Source organism: Pipra filicauda, unplaced genomic scaffold (assembly GCF_003945595.2).
Source record: "Pipra filicauda isolate LSUMZ 115617 unplaced genomic scaffold, ASM394559v2 scaffold81_size6448238_pilon, whole genome shotgun sequence".
NCBI lineage: Eukaryota > Metazoa > Chordata > Aves > Passeriformes > Pipridae > Pipra > Pipra filicauda.
In genome coordinates this window covers 3,227,743-3,247,433 of record NW_024104998.1, presented here as the reverse complement: position 1 = coordinate 3,247,433, position 19,691 = coordinate 3,227,743, and the positions used below count along the sequence as shown (strand labels likewise).

At 36.7% G+C, this 19,691-nt stretch overlaps 1 protein-coding gene across 3 annotated transcripts in view; it reads right to left on the bottom strand.

Moving 5' to 3' along the window:
• Window positions 1-19,691, bottom strand: part of TOX (thymocyte selection associated high mobility group box) — a 223,750-nt gene that overhangs the window by 17,512 nt on the left and 186,547 nt on the right. For all 3 annotated transcript variants that reach the window (XM_027719426.2, XM_027719425.2, XM_027719427.2), the window contains one exon: window positions 9,008-9,088. In XM_027719426.2, the coding sequence (XP_027575227.1) occupies window positions 9,008-9,088 (81 nt within the window). The remainder of the gene's footprint in view (window positions 1-9,007; window positions 9,089-19,691) is intronic.

Genomic DNA, 19,691 nt, shown 5'->3' with positions numbered 1-19,691 from the left:
GGCAGTATTTCATACATAGATTAGCGAATATACACTAGGGCCACAAATTAGTTTTTCTTGACAGTCATTTATGCTCTTTGCATGGTTTATACTTGTACTAGAGATCAGGTCAAAGCGTTACTATAGATCTTCAAGTTCTAGGATAGGCTAGGAGAAGGATTTCCTATGGACCTGTCTCTCCAACTAACATCATCACCTAATACTATTGCCTAAATTTAAAAAAAATAAAAAATCAGAAGGTGAAGACAACATAGGTAGGCCAAAGCAATGGAATGCTACAGAGAAAGTATGACTGCACCTTTGTCACAATGCAAAGCCATTTTCCTCCCCACCCCCAACCAAGAATCTAGTTTTACCAAAACACAAAGAAAAAGAGGGAAGAACATTTTGATATCTGAACAGAAAGATAATGAAAGTAGAAAAAAAGTAGGGAAAGGACGGAAAAAAAATAAGTACTACTGTAACTCCGATGATAACAAATATAATTATATTAACTAAAAGTACTGGTGGCTCATGACCCTTGGTCCACAGAATTATTTTACTTGTATTTTCAAGGAAATGTGTGATGATACTAATGAGTGATGTTCTTCAGAGAAAGTGTTCAGAGTTGATAATTTTGCACAGTTTGGAAAGTGCTGAATCAAGTTCTTCCCCATGGTTTTCATTAAGTTTGTGCATTTCCTTCCAATTCTAGAGCAAAGAGAACTTTCTCATCTACTTCTACTCCCCTAATGTGTGCCGAAACTCCTTATGCTTAATTATCAAATTAAAGAATTATATAAGGTTAAGGGGTTAAGCTTAATAGTTGTGCTATTCTTTTCTACTGAAAACTGCCCTGGGACTAATGGTCCTCCTTATCACAGCCTGGATTCAGGCACAAGGAGTATGTCTGTTCCTTAGAGGAAAGTGACATTGGGATTTCCCTCATCGTATAACATACAACTCACTCTTATGGTCAAGAAATAATTTTTGGTGCAGGCATCCTGCTCAATTTACTTGTGTCAGAGAAAAAAGCAGCAGCCTAGGCGATGCCATTCTGGCATCTGCACAGCTTCCTTTGGGATATAATTTTACTTCCACTTTGAAAAGTCGCACTTTAAATGCTCACCTCTGTATCTGGGTAACCAAACAGCACTTGAAACCTACATGGGTATTGATTCTCTTTCTAACCTGTGACTGCCTTCTGGCTACTGTTGGCACTTCTAACCCCATTTCAGCTGGAACATAAACAACATCCATGTTGAAAGTAAAGCAAGGCCATGTTTTAACAAGGCAGCACTCTAGGGGCCTGAGCCTTGGACTACTGAATTTAAAAGAAAATCTTCTATTACTAACTCCAACAGAATTTGGATCACAGCCCAACACTGTTATTGTTGCTTCAGTATTAATATCTGCAGGTCCATTTCATTTTTTTATGAAAACCAAGTAGGATCTGCCTAACAGAGGCGGAGAATCAATCCCAGTACTTTTGACCTGTGTTTCTTCAGAAGCATACCTAGAAACTACTTATTTCATTTGTTAACACGTTAATGCAGTTTTTGTTAGAAATGCTGCCAGTAAGTAGGACTATATAGATATATACACACATAATGCCTATGAATATCTTCAATTTACATAAAGCATAAATGCTTTATCTTCAGCATCCTTATCTACTGTAGGATACTACATATATATTATCTGCTATAACATACAATATACAGCCATAATGTATGGGAACTAAATAGACTTTTGTAATAATGTCACTCTAGAAAGCAGTACTCAACTAATATTGCTCCTTGCAATGAAAAATCAAAAAGGTAGTGTTCTTTCAAAGAAACCAGAGATGTTCTATTTACAGAGAAAAAAAGAGTTCTTTTTCTTGTTCTATTGATTTCACAAAATTAGTTAATGATCAAAGCCATTCAGTTGGAACAATATAATTTCAGTTGTTTACAGATCAGATATCGTCTAAATGCTTCTTTATTAACAACACCAATTAAGCTCTCCTTTGTAGTACAATATTCAGTAAATACATTCAGTACTTTCAGAACATTCAGTAAATGTTCTTGTACTATTCCATGCCCATGTGTCCTTTAAATACATGCTGAGAGACCTCTTGAAGGGCAAAAGAGTGAGCCTTATGGCCAATACGCAAACAGCAAAAAAACCAAACAGCTTTACTTGTGGGTAAACATAACATATTCCAAAATCAGAATTTTTTTTTTACACAGCCAAAATGGTGCAACACAGTTTTATTTTAAATGAGAAACAGGTGCTTCTCTTTAAATGAGAAACGGACGTCTGGCATCCTCTCTCTATAGACTGGAACATGTACTGTGTGAGTATTTCAAGGCCTAAAAAAGAGTTTAACTTAATTCGGGTTTCACATGAATATGTGTCATAAACCTACATAGTTGCCACATTGTCCCTTTTCATGATGGTGCCATTCCCACATGTAGTGACTGGTGTCACTTGAAGCATGCTGAGGAATTCACCAATTTTTTGATTCTGTGACCAGAATGATGGTTACATTCAGGTAACAGCAGTGATTATGTCAGCTAGTACCAGGATGGTCCTGGCTGTGCAGACTGTAAACAAACTTTAGCAGGCCTGACTCAGCTTAAAGTGAGTTATCTTCAGTACTGTGACATTAAAGAGGTAGAGAGAAGAAAATTGGCTGCATAATTTATGCAGCTCCTACAAAGCTTACCTAAGCTTAAGTTTGCATCTGCTGTCTTTGCTGTCTCTTTGGTGGAAGGAACATCTTGAATTGCTTATTCCTTCTCTCAGGTTTTCTGTGTTCTCATAATCCTGTCCATTTTTAACGTTTTTGACATTTTAGGTCACTTCCAACCCCAAGCCTGTCCTTGAGAAGAATCCCTTCTTCTAGCCTGCATGGGCTCAACCATTTCATTAATACCCCTGTGAAGCTGTTTATGAGAGAAAGGCTCCTTGCTGGCACTGTTTTCTCTTTCCTGCTTAGCTCTTTAACTCCTTTAGAGATTCCTTTGACTTAACTCTACACACTATGGTAGATAACTTCATATGCATATTTGAAGTACAGCTGCCTTCCTACCTAAGTCACAAGAGGCTCTTAGCAAATGACGTTTCATATTTTGTTAATTCCAGTCACCTATTGCAATAACAACATCTGGGACTCTAGAGAGTTCAGAAAGCTTTTTGACACATTCTTGATATTTCAGAACAAAGGAGTAAGCCATGGGTTGTCATCTCTAATTAGTCGAGGTGGCTCAGAAGAACATCTTCAAATCTAAATATACATTTTGTCATCATCTACAGAGGATTGGCATGGATTCATTTAGGGTATGTGAGTAAAAATGGATGTTTTATGAATGTAACCTGGGTACATGTGATAAAGGATATGCAACTTTAATTTGGTACAAGTGTTTTAATTCCCCAAATGGAAGCACTAGGTTAATACTGAAATCTAGTTTTATTAACTCACTTCGAAACCAAACACAGTTGCTCTCCAAATCAAAATCTGGCTTCTATCAAGCTCAAGACATTTCTGCCATTTTTGGCAGAAATTATGTGAGAGCATCTCTCAGTTTCTGCACAGCTGAATGTAAAGCATCACATGATTTAGCCTCAAATCAAATTCATGGTACTAACTTAAATATAGGTTGCTCTATATTTTCAGCCGCAGTAGATAGTCGGTTTCCTTGTTAGACAAAAAATGGTTGGACTTGTGTTATTATGAGATTAGACAATTGTTTTATCAATATATATGTTCACTTACCAGATACTCTGATATATCGAATATTTGCACATGCATAATTTTATTTATGATTGTTTGAAAATTTCTGACTACATCATATCAACTCCAGAAATAATGAAAGAATGAGGTATCACAGAAGCATGAATTACCTGCTTTAAAAGCCTTACATTATAGTTTTCCCAGCTAGGGATTCTAATGTTTAATGGAAAAAAGTAAAAAATCTATGTGTATGTCATCATTCTGGGATTTCCTTTTATTATTTTAAGGGAAATATTTCCACTTGCCTCGTAGCAGCTTCTAGCTACTAAAAAACCCTCCAAACATGCATCAAACATAACCCTATTTTTATTTATTCTTTCTCTTATGCTTTCACTGAGAACAGCCTAAACTGGTTTATGAAATTTCAAAAACATCTGTATGGACTGGGGCTAGATATAACATAGGAAAAGCTGTTCTCAGAACCAGGTGCCTTTCTGCCAACAGCAGAAGGGATGCTGCTTTCCTTGTATGCAGCAGCCAACTTGTTAAAGCACTGACCAGGAGACAAGACAGTTCAGTCATTGACTCTTGTCAAGAGATATTAGGAATTTTATTCCCCAAAGCAATGTCCTAGACCCCACCAGCTGCTTATTTCAGGAAGGAATGAGCCAGGATGCAGTGCTCCCTTACATCTGAAGCTTGGCTGTTGTGCAGAAAAGAATTTGGGATTGAATGAGCTACAGAAAACAAATTGTGGAGAGAGCACACCTGCACATCCACAATTACTTAGGAGTGGGGAAATGCTTGATCTAGGAGAGCTGATATATCTTTTTGCCTTTTTATATGTTAGGCAGGTGCTCTCACCACATACATACACACACAAAATGGGAAACTATTACCAATTTTACTGTTTCGGTTTGGGGTTTGTAGTTTTTGCTTTTTGCTTTTGGTGTTTGTTTTCTTTGTTTGTTTGGTTGGTTTTTATCATGGTGTCCATATTGCTTTTTACAAGTAGGTCAATTGCTTTTTACAAGTAGGTATACTTTTCCATGTATATTCACTGCAGTCCTAAGAGACTTGAATTCCTTAGGCTGATCATTTGTATTACAACATAGGCAGTCTGCCAGATATTTTGGGTGCCCAGGACTCCCTGGTTACAAATTGCTGTGCTAATGGAATTAAGGCAATGCCAGTCTTACTAGATATGACCTTTAGTTTTCTTATGAACCACAATTGCAAGATGATGGACTAGAAAAGCTAAGTCTGCCATATAATTCAAAAGCAATTTTACATGTCCAAAGAATCTGCACCGTCCACAAAACTGAAAAATGTCCAGTGTATTCACTACGAAGTCAAGTGAGGACATTGCTTTGACTTAGATACAACATCAGTTTTGAAATATGCTTGAGCATTTTGAATTTGAATAATATTCTCCTTGTTGACAGGTTTTAGCTTCAGCCATAGTCACTAAAATACGTCTGCATGAAACTTGAAGTTGTCACTACACAGAGAGAACTAAAGATTCATTCAGTAAAAAAGAATAAAACAAGGAAGAGAAACTTTTTTGTACTATTGAAGGTTGCATTTGTACTGCTATATTTAACATACATATATGTATCACTTATATGCACATAAATACATTAGACATGTTTAATACATAATATGCATATATTGTTATATAAATATACATAGATGAACATATATAATACAGTATTTAACATTTACCCATATATATATGTATTAAATATATATATATTTGAAATATGCAGCAAAAACTCTAATGTCAGCCAGAAAAAAGGCTGGTTAAGCTGGAAAAAGTGCTTGTTTTATGAAAAAGTAAAATTGCAATTCACAGCATTTTATGTAATGCTATACAAATTACCAGATACCGGAGACTGCATTTCTGGACCTGAATAGTACTAAAAGTTGCAACTAAGGGCAAATATAAAGACACTTGTTTACAATGCAAAGGCTTAGTCAGTACTATAAGCAATATGGCAATCTGCATAGCAGAAGATATAATGCTTTGTTATGTGTTTTTACTTTACATATCAATTCCTACACACATGAACAAACTCAACAACGGACCCATTAATTTCAACCATCATAAAAAAGGAGAAAACACAGTAAATATACTGATAAATTGAATGGGCATTAATCCATGCTGACTTATTTATATAATCATACGTTTATCTTATTTACTGGGAGGTAGCCATACCTTATAAAGACATCACAAAAGCATTTAAAAGTCTACCAGAAGTGGGCTGGTAATCCTGTTACTGAAGTTGCCGTTGACAGAGGGGAGAGGAGGAGAGGGGAGGAGAAAAGTGGAGGAGAAAAGGAGAGGGAAGAGGAGGGGGCAAATGGCCAAGTATCATGGAGAAGGCCATCATTCCCACCTCATATTCCATTCAATCTCACAGCTTGGAATGAAAAACAATATATCTGAATGTCCTTATTTCACTGTCAGGCAGAGGCAAAGAAATCTCCTGGTAAAATGAGATTTACCCCATTTCCCTGCAATCTTCTGTTTTGACTATTGTGGAATCTCAAATGGCCAAGATGGGTGCAGTGAATTCAACTCCAAATCTGGAGCACTGAGACAGAACATGGCATATGTCCATTCCTCGCTTTAAAAAAGAGAAGATTCACAAATAAATGCAGAAAAACATACACAAACATTCATACACACTCACTAGTTGTTTAAAAAACAGCAATACTTCATGAAAAAAGTGGCAGAATCAGTGTTGAAAAGTTAGGAAATGGGTAGAGCAGCTGTTTTGGGAAGCAGATCTTTTGGGAAGTAGAGCAGCTGCTGAACTGGACAGAGGGGGCCTGAGGAGCACCCTTGCCTGCTTGTGCCCACCTCTTCCTACTATCCTCTGGGAGGGGATAAGGAAGAAAGCTTGATAATTGGGTAACTCCTATCATCTGGATAGCAAGAGGATGTCCTGATGTGAAGCACAACTGAACATCTCAAGGACAACACCTAAAATTACTGAACACCTGATTTCACAATGATTTAGTCGAGTTTGAAAATACGGACAATATAAACTTCCTGCTCTCAAATATTAGTGAGGATTTTTGCACTAAAACATTGCTGGGATGAGCAGCATAGAAAATCCTATAAAGAAGCAAGGTTAATAACATGCAGTAAATACAACTCAGGAGGACCCAGAATGAACACCTGATTATAAGTGTATGAAATGAGACTCACATAGGGTGAGGTATAAAGTATAAAACATATAATGTGAGCAAATTGTTAATATTCTATTAAAGCATTTTTGGTAAAGGTATGTTATTTTGGCATGTCTAAGCTTTTGAGATTGAGGTCTTGGAATCTTAATAATATTGTCTAAAAGTAGCTTTTATGGATAATAATATAACACATGGGTATAAAAGACCATGTAGACTCCAAACAATCTTAATAATGTATTATATATACTTCATCATGCTTACAGGCTTGTCTAAAGAACTACAACTCTTCTGGTGCCACATAAATATTTAATAATGATAATGTAGAATATACTGATATTATATTACAAGTGGGTATTTTGCATCCTTATTTCAAAATGGACTTGCTTTAGTTACATGCCAGCTCTGTTAGATTCACTGAGTGTGTTCATGAGAGTAAGCAATCAGTACTCAGCTTCATTAAGTTTATATTTTTATACTTTCCACACTAGAGGAAAACATTAAATTATGGGCAGAATTTAAATAACTGCTGAAAAGTTAAGAAAATGCTTCAGTGCTTTTCTGACTAACAACAAATTTAAATATTTGCACAAATCGATTCATGCACTGAACTAATTAACAATCTTCCAATTTTTTTCTAAAAATAAACCTCAGAAAACGCCATAATATACTTTTTTCTCTTAAAAAAACAAACCAAACTAAAAAAATCTCGTTCTGTATATGTGACATTTCAAAATTAAGCTACTTAGAGTGTAACATAAACAGTCCATGATGTGCTGAATAATGACATCTAAATAATTTTCTCAAGTGAAAAGTTGGCTTCATGCATTTCTTAGAAAACTATTGGAATGTTTTTAACTTTTTAGACCTATCTTTCGCCAATAAGCAAGCTATTTCAAAAAGATTTGCTTGTGCACATGGTATTCTTTCTGAAGGCAATGAGTATTTCTGGAACCAAACAATCTTAATACAGAAATTAAAGGTACCCTGTAAATCACTTTAACTAAATGCACGGTATTTATGATGGTAGGTAAAAAATTAAAATGCATAAGACACAACCCCCAAAAATTAGTAAGGTGACACCCGTATTTCAGACTTTTAAATTCAGAACAAGCACTGAGCAAATACTAAGGTAATGTAGAAAGATGCATGAAAGGTCTTTGTATGGCTAATCATATAGTGATTCCCTGTTCAAATTAATATAATATACAGAGAAGTATTGTGTACGACCCCAAAAAAATTTGAAACTAACAAAAAAGTTCTACTCATGTATATGACAGTCCTTCTTACTGTGATCTTTGCCTCTAAAATTGGTTTTCTTTATTGGTTTTCTTAAGAACAAAATATTCGTTTTGATAGACCCAAACCAAGTGATTCTAACTGGTATGATTCAATAGTTGCTTAACTGGTTTTTCTCATTGACACAGTGCAGTAATTTCACATTCTTCTGCATCTTTAAAAGCATTTTAAAAATCTTAAAGAGTCTACTGAAAAATTATGGGTATTAAGAATGAGTGAATAAATCAATTTAGAAAACTGCTACTAGCTGTTTACCTGGGATACACTGGTGTGTTCCAGTAAAGAACATTCCATCATTGTCCTAATGGTGACCTATGCTGTGCTCACACAAATGGCTTGCTGGATGTAAAATGTAAATTCACATTTTCTTACAAAAATTTGCAATGTCAGTTGAGCTTGAATTTTTCTGTATTGTGATTGCAAGGTAAAAATCAGTACTTAAAAACCCCCACAAAACCAAACCCAGGCATGTTGTGTAAGATATATTTTTTTCCCTTATAAGTAGCACGGTGACTGCCTGGCATGGCGTGTTTGTTATATTGAGGTCTGTTTACCACTATCTCCTTCTTCTTTTGAACTGGGATATTACTCCAAAACTAAAGAAGTGCTGTCTTAATGACCAGAAGGGAAAGGATATCTTTCCATGGAGAGATGACTGTGTTTATTTAGCATTTGCAACTTAAACCTGAGGTTAAGTTGATAACAAACAAGGCTATTTGCACTAAATACTATGGTGCTCAGCACCAGATAAATGCTGAAAATAGTTTGCAATATGTCACTATATATATGAGTGTACGTATATACATTTTGTGTTACCTTGGATACAAGGCTTGCTCTGTAGGCAGCTAACTGCTTCAGATATTCCTTCTTGGCAGCTTCAGTTTTCTTTTTGTATACCTAAAAACAAAGAGTGTCACATTGGTAAATTAATCTGGTTTTGTTTTTATATATCATCAGTGTGTCTCATGCATCTTCATAATGTCTTTCTAAGTAAACAGGCTTTCCTTCTCATATTGTTTAAAGAGTGAAATAATAAACATCAAATATTTCAAAGAAAATATTGTTCCAATTCTGAAACACCCTTTAGCTACCCAGCAGTACTGAAAAAACAATATTCCTTATAGTATCTCAGGTTTAATTTTTCCAAGTAAAGTGTGGGGCGTACTTTCAAATGGGACCTTTAGGGATGGGGGACAGTAGGTGTGGGCCTCTTCACTGGCTCCCACTTGTGAGATCAGTCAAAACCCTCTGGGGAAGATGAGAATGTGCAGAAAGACATTTGAGCTAAATGAAGGAGGAGATGACAACACCACGCAGATCAACCAAGAGCCTTTTTCTCTTCCCTGGGTAAACTGTTGGGGGCAGTCAAAGAAGCTTCATGGAGCTGCTAAGGATAATAAATGTTAGTTGTTATCGCACTCTTGATCTCATATCGGTCTAATTAACTTCTCAGGAGCATGTATCTATTTCTGTACATTTCTCTCAACTCACCAAATTATTTTAAATGTGGCATGTGCACAATCTCATAATAGATTAAAGACCTTGGAGAATCGCTTCAATTTTGCTCAGATTTCAAGATCAAAGACTATCTGCAGGTTTAGGGGTTAGGCAGGACCTCGTGGCACTACAGTAACATGATGTTAGAGAAGCATATGTAGATATTTAAGTTTGAAAGTTCTCAGAAGAACCAGCTTCTGAGCCATGGAGCCTAGCTAACTTGCTGTTAGCCGCGCCAATGACAGATTCAGCAACAAGTCAGCAATTCTCTTTGCAAATATTGTCATGAGTTTCTCACTACTTCATGTTTTGGTTTTTTCTTCCTAAAAGGGCAGATTTAGGGGTCATGCATGCATCTTGGCTTCATGTGACTAAGTAGGACTGACTCCTTTGTTGAAAGGAAAAGCTTAAAAAACATCTAAGGGTTTAAAAGCGAGTGAGACAAATAAAGGGAAAGAAAATGTACTTTTTAATTGCTGTTATATTTCACAATTTTGAAATCATATTCCTGAGTTTTATTTGTGTGTGGATGGGCATTTGGGATTCATAATATTATACAATATTTTGTATAATATTTCTGTAATGTTTCTGCTGTCCAGTTCTCTAGCCAAATGCACAACCTGGCCACCTGCAGAAAGCCTCCATAAGAGAGTAAAGACTATCCACCTTCCCCCTCCCATTCCATACTACTTAGTTTACTGGGCTATTGATTCAAAACTAAAAGACAGGCAAAGCTATTTTGGTGGACAATTTTGGAGCTGAATTCCATAGCTAAAAACACACATGAACATCTTCTTCCCAGAAAGATAAATTTTATGAAACTCTAAAGTGTTCTCTTTTGATCTTCCCCAGTAAAACTAGCAGTACTGTAATGGAGAGGACCTGACAGCACAGAGTGTACACACAGAGGACAATACAGTTGCAGACTACAAAGTGAGAGTGTTAGTGTCAGCTGGAACAATCCAGTACAACACCATTTTTATAAAGAATGTGTTCATGAAACAATTTTTTGTTTCACTGAGGCTTTGCTTTCAGACACAGAATAAAACTCAGATATGGGCTGGCAAAACTCAGAGGCTGCTTCCCCGGGAAGCAAAAGATCATAATGGAAACAGAGAAGTCTTAGGCTTCTCAAATTGTACATATAAAGTCAGAGAGGGAAAAAAATTGGTTTTAGTTGTGCAAATGTATCTTTGCACCCTTGTAATTTCTCCAGATTAAGATAAATATATAGTGTTTGCTGATCTCCTATTGTTCTGAAAAAAAATGAAAAAGTAGCAATTTGCTTTTTAAGTTGTAATTGCTTGTGATTATTAGGGGAATTACTGTTTGTTTTTAAAATGAATAAAAAATTAGTCAACAGTCTGTTCCTAGCTGCTGAAATGAATTCAGCTTGACCTACAGAACAAAGACTAAGTTATACTGCTTTGTATATTACCATGTCTCTATCATTCTGACAGCCAACTTAAAAAACAGTTGAACAAAGAATTTTACACAGAATAATGTTCTTCAAAAGATCATGTATCTACTGCTTCCACACTGGGTTTTATTTTGCATTACACAAATACAAAAAACAGACACTCCTGCTGTGCTCTTACAGTCACAGCATAATTGAAAGACTCCTCTGGGACCTGACTTTTCCCGCAAATAGTCATATTGCACAAGGTTAACTCAATAATATGAAGCTAACAACGATTCTGTAAATCTCCATTTAAAATATCACTACTTCACAGGAGCATCACTGCACAGTTGTTATTTAATTATTTCCTACCTATGCATCTACCATGTTCAGTGTACACACTGATTTGGCCTCTTTTCTTGACTCTTTTGGTGATTGAGTAACAGTCACATGAACACCATGTCTTCCCTGGTAATACAAATTTTAACGATGTAACAGAAGGTCATTATAGTGAAAACGTCCTTACTGAAGGGTGAAAAGTTTTGGATGACCCCAGCCCACTTTGATGTTTTGCATTGGTAAGAATGGTCCCTGCAGGATGGCTTGTCTGGAGGGTGATCAGCTCACACCACTCTGCCCCTGTTGAGGGCATTGGCATGTCCTCTGAGGACAACAGCTTGAGCTCTCACTGTCTATATGCTATTGTCCTTTTGAAGGTGCTCACTCTTTGGGTCAGCATACAAGTAGACTAATCATCCTCATGCTGGGTTTGGAACTTCTGATTGGCTTAGACTAAACATTAGGCTAAGTTCTGCTTGTCTGGGAGTAACAACTTGGTAATATGAGTAGCAACAAGGTCTGGCTGTCAATACTTTTCTCTGAAGGCAAATGAATTTGGCCCTGGTAGTGGGTACCAGTTCCCTGACTTTGTTCTAGACTGAACTTGTACTGGGGGCTTACGAAGGCAGGACAAGTGGGGAGTGTCTTCAACATTTCTTGCAGCACCTCAAACAGGTACGAGTGAGTCAGCTGCTCCTCCCAACATCTTTTTTTAATGCAACTGTGAGAATTTTTAGCCCTCAGGCTTAAATAGTTTTGTGTTGTAGTAAGTGTAATAGAGTTGCATCCTTGCAGCCCTTTTGGGGATGAAAAAGGCTTGTACCATCATTCAAGTGTGGTCTAGAAAATAGTAGAAGCTCTTTTGAGTTTCATGCTTAAAACAGTGCCAAATTATGAAACACATAATATCCAATAATACATTTAACATTTTTCCTGTATGAAGAAGCAGGGTTCTGTTCTTATCTATAGTGTATAGTGGGAATATTTAATTTTACTTTTACCATCTCAGAAATCTCTTATAAGGTCATTTTCCTGTCCTCCATCAAGCAAGCAACAATTATTAAATAAGTAACTTGACAGGAGCATATAGTTATAGAATTAAGTAATTTCTATCTTACTTTAATTCAATTAACATGATAATTGAATGTCAACTGATTGTCACTCAGGCAGTAAAGGCCCATTCAGATTTGTTTCCTTACACGATATTTTATTTTTTATATTGTCCCAGTTGTGGAAATTGAATGTTGGCAGAAAAAAATAATAATTTCTGTATATGCAGGGTGGGTCAGTTTAATTTATTTTTATTCTCTACAGCATATTATATAAACTCCAAAACACCAAGGCAACATTATTAGTCTATAAATGGAACTTGCTGGCATTATTTTCTTACTGTGCTTCACAAATGCAAATATAGACAGCAGAATACACAAGTTTTTATTTAATTGAACTTCCAAGATAACTTCAAGTTCCCTTATACTGTTTAGCAAAACATGCAGAAATACAGAAGAAGATACTTTCCAAAACGATCAAGTACAGAACTCTACTTTGTGCATATAAATATATAAGACAGATTTCGAATTAGGCCACCAGGGAAAACAAATGTCCTGGGATCTCACAGCCTGGTACCAAAGTTTCAGTTGGAGATACAGGGGTGGTGAGCTATAGGACAACCACTCACAAATACTGTATTTACAAAATTAAAACCACAGTAGAACATCAGCACTTCTGTATTATGATGCCAACTTCTGTTCATGTTTTGCTTTATGTATTTTAACTGCTGTTTAGTTCTTGTCTTTTTGGATCATAAATTCCTTGAGGCAGGCTTTGTGTCTCTGGTGCTCTTCTATGTGTTCTATAATATGAACCTCATCACTGATATATATAGCTGAAATATACCTGTAATGTCTTAAGATTTTGTTCTGGTTAGTCATTTTTTCCCAATGAACTTCCTCTCAACTTGCTTGTGGAGGATTATCGATACATCACAACACACTAGGCAGCTGGATTACTACCCTGTCTCACATGGCTTGCACCCTTAGTTCCTCAGGAGAACAGATCTCTCTTCCCCCAGTCATCAAAAGAGCCAAACAGGCACTCAAACACCTGCAACCATGTCCTCGGTTTTGAGTATCAGCTGCTAATGGAAGATTATTGCTTGCGACTCCAGTCCCCTTTGATAGCAGAGATGATACTAGAGACTTGGAGACTGTGGACTAAACTGACTGATGGTTTTAGGAGAAAAAGAGACTTTCAGAATTTGTGTCTCATAGAAGTCTGCAAAAGCTGTGTGTCTCCTAGCTGACAAAGCACATTAGAAAGAACCATGCTACTTCCCTGGCTATGCCTAAATAGATGGTAGGAGGATGACAAAGAAGGGGGAGTTTTCCGTTTATCTTGTGAATATGTCCTCAGAGCTGACACTTGCAAGCAAGTTATATTTGTCTTTTTAAAATGATGTAAAAGTGCCCGCATTTGTTTTGGTGGAAGTGTTCCAGAACCCCCCCAAAACAGTATATGCAAAAGTAGTAAATTAAAATGCAGCACGACCGATTTTGTCTTCTTGGTCTCTGTAGTGTTATAACCCATGGGAGTGTCACTTTCATGGGCTACAGTTACAGGAATGTCATCTGATAAAATACAGTAGGCTGCAATCCAGAATTAAATTCCACAGTTCCTGGCCCTAAATACTTAGGCTCATAGAGAAAACTTGTTTTTTTTTCCAAGTGGGAGACATATCTCTAGTTTTAATCTTCTGATTTTGCAGCAAAGGCACCTAGAGCTGCACACACACATCTAAAATATGGAGAAAGATATTCCCACAGCAGTCAGGAAAAAAATGCTCAGAATTGCTTAATGGATACTGAAATATGTTACCATTTGATTCTTAATCTAGGTACATACAGTAACAGAAAGAGGCCCAGGGCTAGCTATACGGCTCAGCAGTCTCTTTGACTGTAGAGCATGAAAAAGATACTGATGACATATTAGAACTTTAGGGTAAAGAATTCAGTCTTTCTGGCATGTAAAGGAAAGATCACAGGCCAAATTCAGGTCTAGTACAAACAGTGAGACTCAATGGAGATCACTGAAAATTGCAGCCATTTGTGCCAGGCCTAAATCTGACCTTATAGTCTTGATGTTTGCAGCTTACAGCAGTAGGACTGTACACTTTATCAGAAGCATGTTGAATGAAAATTGGGTACAAAAGAAGTGACATTAGACATATGATTTATGTGGTGATTATTTCCACTTGCTGGTATCGTTTTTTCAAAAAACAAGGATGTGAGCCTGAATGGAGGCATAATAATTGGGCCTAAATCCAGTTTTGTATGCAAATGACTTAAAGTCATGTTCCCATCAAGCTCAAATATATGGACAAAAGGTGTGGAAGAAGAATAAGTCGAAAATTAAGGCTATTATTTATGCACATTGTTACAGCAATATTTGGAATCCAGGGTCCTGTTTGCCCAGTTGCTTGCAAGTACAACAAGAAGGTGGAGTTAAAGTCAATATTTCTTAACTTGGTGTCCTTGTGCAATATTTCCGTAGGAGCTGTGTCTGTTGTATGCTGCAAGTCGATATTAGAAATCCACCCAGGACATGGGGTGTCTGATGTTCCCCGTGACTTAAGTGCTCCCAGGAGGCTGGAGGAAGACCAAGCTGCTGGGCAGGAGGTTGGGTAGGAGGCCAGCAGAGGATAGTCTGTATTAGCCTACACAGAGTAAGATGTGGCAGCTCCTATGGTGACCTAGGTGACTCCTACGGTGACATTAATTCTATATTTTTCTGTGACAGAGGGGAAGGTCTCCCATCTCGAGTGCCCAGCACAGTCCTGCTCAGCTCAGCTCAGCTCTGAGTAGCAGTGGGAGTTGTCAGGTGACAGAGGTCCTGCAGCAAAACTGCATTGCAAGCAGGGATCCTGACACTGCTCTCCTCTGGAGCCAGTAGAAATCAAGGACTTCAAGGGCTGGGCCCTGTAGAAGCCAGGGCAATAGAATAATCTGAAGATATAAATTTACATATGTGAATATAGACATGAGTTGTATTAACACTGAATGTATGCCTGTTCTTGGCCTATTTGTGTTTCAGCTCATTAAGCCCAGATGCTTTCAGAGAAAGGGAGAAGGAGAATACACCAGGACGAGGATCAGTTGTTTTAAACTCTTGACACTCTCGTCTAGAGCTTCAAAGGGTAGAGGTGCAATTTCAATACAGAAATTTGTGAGGAAAAACAGTGTATCTTCCAAACACACCTAAAATGCAGCACTGGTAAAAGCAACTTTGCTGGTTCAGGTAGCTGGGAGGAGAGATGCAAGGTTGCTGTCTATTGTGCCTATTTCTGAATTCATTTTGCTTGTAATTCACTTTGGCAGTGTGCACACATAGATGTGCCTTCTCTTCCTATTCTCTTTTAAAAAATAAAACAAAGCTAAACCCTCTGTGATCATTTATCTACTAAACTGAAGGTATTATCATAGTCTTACAAATGTGTTAGTTATTCCTTGGAGAATGGCATCACACCCTGGGAAGGAGGAGGAGCTAGGGTAGGTGCCACCAGAAGCCAGGTGGTGCCAAGACCTGTTGAAACACTGATCTTGTATCCACTTTGATCTGACTTGTGGTGTCTCACATCATGAGAGAAGCTCTGGAGATGTGAAATGTTGGTCAGCATTACTTCAAAAACCCCTCCTGATCTGCTTGATTCATCCCAGAAGTAGATAATGGACTGCTATGGCCCTGTGGTCAAAAGAGAAACTTGTAAAACATGCTTTGTTATTTTTTGTGCCCAAATCAGTTTGGGTTATTTTCAGTGCCCAAAATAGAAACCTCTGAAAGCTTGTGAGTTATAGCGAAAATGGGAACAGCATCACAAAGATTGACACGAACGTACAGGGACTTCTTTTCACGTAAGTATTGGTAACATGCAATCCGAGTTCCATCAGATGTTAAAGAATAAACTGCAGCTTTTATCTAGTGGGTCTTTGAGCACCAATGAGGAGTAAATGATTTGATTTTGTGAGCTCCGAGGATTTGTCAGCTGCCTCATATGTATAATTCTGGCTCTTCATATTCCTGCTGCTTCTAATTTAGCAGGACAGGCTCATAATTGAAGCAAATTAACTATTTACACTTGCCACTTCTACCAGGGGAAGAGGACACATCAGCAGGAAAGAATGAGTGGGAAATTAAATTCTTCCCACTTGTGTCAGATCTGCCCTTGTATAAACACATTAGCAGTAATTTCATGAAGCGTCAACCATAGGAATAAATACTGAGGGATAAAATAATGAGGTGTTGCTACTGAGCTGAACTGTTGCAGCTAACATTACTGTGTATGAATTATGCAGCCTGAAAAGACAGCATCTGTTACAGCACTCTAACAGTTGTTTTACCTGCTTCTTCTGATTGTTAAGTCTTGGGTACCCTATGTGAATCCATCCTTCTTCCAGCTGTGGGGCCAGTGCAACACATAAATAAACACACAGAAACACATACAGATAACAAGTACGCACACTGAGCTGTTCATAGGAGGCCAAATTAATTCCTGCTAGAATTCCAGTTAAGTCACTGAAGTTACACCAGAGATTAATTTTGTTGAATGTTGAATAGACATTCAATTCCATTTTTAGAATAACAGAACATCCATTAAGGTGTTTGGCTGAAGTTTTAAAGTTACACTAAAGTAAACAAGAACATTTTGTTTGTAATTTGCCACATCTATTACAGCTTTACTAGGACTCCAATTAGAAACTTAAGGTTCATTTAGTACATGCACATCTGGTACTGATTTAAAATTACTTTCCTTTTTCATCTAAGGACAGAAAATGACCTAAGTAGCCTTTTTACCCAGTTTAAACCAGTGTTCTGTCTGAAAGCCAGACTCAACCATTTAGCATACTGAACCCTCTTTCCTGGTCTTTGTTTATCTCCCCTTTGCAGTAAAAATGTGTGCAAAGGGCAAACATACATAAATAAGCTATAAAAATAGGATGCACAGAAGTATAGTACTGACTAAGGAGAAAACAGTGTTTGTGATCATGAGAGAGAAACTGGAAGCCACTGAAAAAAAATCCCTCTGCTATGACTACAGCTGCTTTCCATTCACAGATTTATTAATCTGAACAGTTTTAGAAAACATTTACAGTGAAAAATGAAGGAAAGTGCACAGTCACAGCTTCTTATTATGTGTAATTATTGTAACCCAATTCAGAATCTGAGAAGAAACCATGACAAAACCCACCATGACCACTGAAGTCCCTTTAATTTTTAGACTTCTCTGTGTGGATAGGTTTGGACAAACAAAACACAGGCATACAGCAGCATTGTTTGAAAACGCCCTTTTTACAAACAGAAATTAATGGGAACAGTTACAGCATGTGACCCAAAAATATGGTAAAATGAGGGGGAAGTGTCTGCTTTAATCTAATAAATTGCAATATTCTCATGATAAGAGTATCAGAGTGTGATCCATTTTAAGCATAACTTTCCCCTTACTTCAGTAAGGCACCCACCATTATCTAGTTCATAATAACATTTCCTTTTTTTGTCATTCCAATTCTATTTTCTCAAACAACACTTTCCTAATTCTTCACAGTTTGAAAAACATATGTGGTCATTTCACAAAGCTTTTCAAGCTACAGTCTAATACGTCAGGTTATCAAAATTTTGTTGCTAAGGGTTGGATATACATATATTGCCTTTAGGTCATCACTGTACTGAGCTTCTATACCTTTATTAATTCTGTGGTCAATCTTCAGGAAGAAACAAGAATTCTATGCATTTCAGAAAAAACTGGCTCAGATAATAGGAACAAAGAAGATTTCATTTTAGCATGAAAACATGAGGCTATTCTTCTTTCTCAATAGCTACATTATGTTCTACCTTCTGATTAATTTATGTTTACTGTTTAAATACTAAAAGGAGTTCCAATTCAGGAAATATAATTTGGAAGCATATTTCTATTTAAATTTCAGAATAAGCATTAGCTTTCAAAACATAAAAGCCAGCAACTTTATGATAATTGAATCCATTTCAGCAAGTATAATTCATCAATAAAGTAGTCCTCTAATGATGTTATTGTTTCTTTATTTAACTATTTTTGAATTTCTGAAGATTCTTCAATGCCAAATACCAAATGCTAAATTAATAATTTGTATTTTTAGAGTCCAATTTTCCTATCAGAGACATAGGTTTCATAACAGTTACTAATGCTCTGTATCTGAAAAATTAGGCCTTTAAAATACAGACTATCTAGTCAGTTAAGATGTCTTGTAATCATTACTTTGTACATTATACCCCTAATGGAATAAAAAATGAGTTTAAATTTATTCTAGAAAATTGGATTGCCAATTTTATTTTTTTTTTAAATGGAGACTATCTTTTATTATTTTTGTACAGTGCTAGGTTAGAAGGGGTTTTGGCCTGGAGTTTTAAAAATGTGCTTAATAGATGATAATGAATAGGCAAAATGAGTCAAAGAGCAACAAAGATATGCTAACTCAAACTCCTGGAAAAATTTGCTTAAAAACCTACTTGCAGCCATTTTTTCATGAACGTGTAATGTGGATTCCATAACACATCATTCTGTTGTGTTTCAATTTAAATAAAGAACAAAGAGATAAGGAAAATAAATTTAGTTCTGCTTTTGCAGCATAAGACTTATTCAATTATTGCTTTATTGCTTTCAACTATGAATAGAAAATTGAAGTTAAAGCTGGACATTCAGGATTTTATGCACTTTTCTAAACAGAGTTCTATGGAAAGACTTCAATATTCTGGTGCTAGCACTCAGATGACAAGCTCAAAGGAAATGTGCATTTTACAGTCTTTTAGGTTTATCTCTATTATAGGATCTTGGACCATTACTCATGAAGTCAAGTTTTCTGAGTTGTAAGCAGAACAAATACCATGGAAGTAAAAATCGCATCATTGCAACAGTCACGAATTAGGGATCTGGCTAAATAGATAATTTTTTGCTTGGTGTCATCATGAGAGAGGTATATGATTAACTAGAGAGACAAGCTCTCTACGTCCAGGTCTTGGCCTTTCACTATTTCAGGAAAAAAAAATGTATGTCCAGATTTCAAGAACAGGGAATGATTCTGGGTAACAATTTTTCCTATGGAGCAGGAAACAATTCAAGCCAGATACCACAGTCTATAGTTTCTCAGCTTTGGTCAGAGGTCTTGGCCAGGCACAGCAGGGACAGAAGGCTGCTTCTTGGGCAATCTGCTGAGCAGTGGCTACTCTTTATGTGGCTCAGAG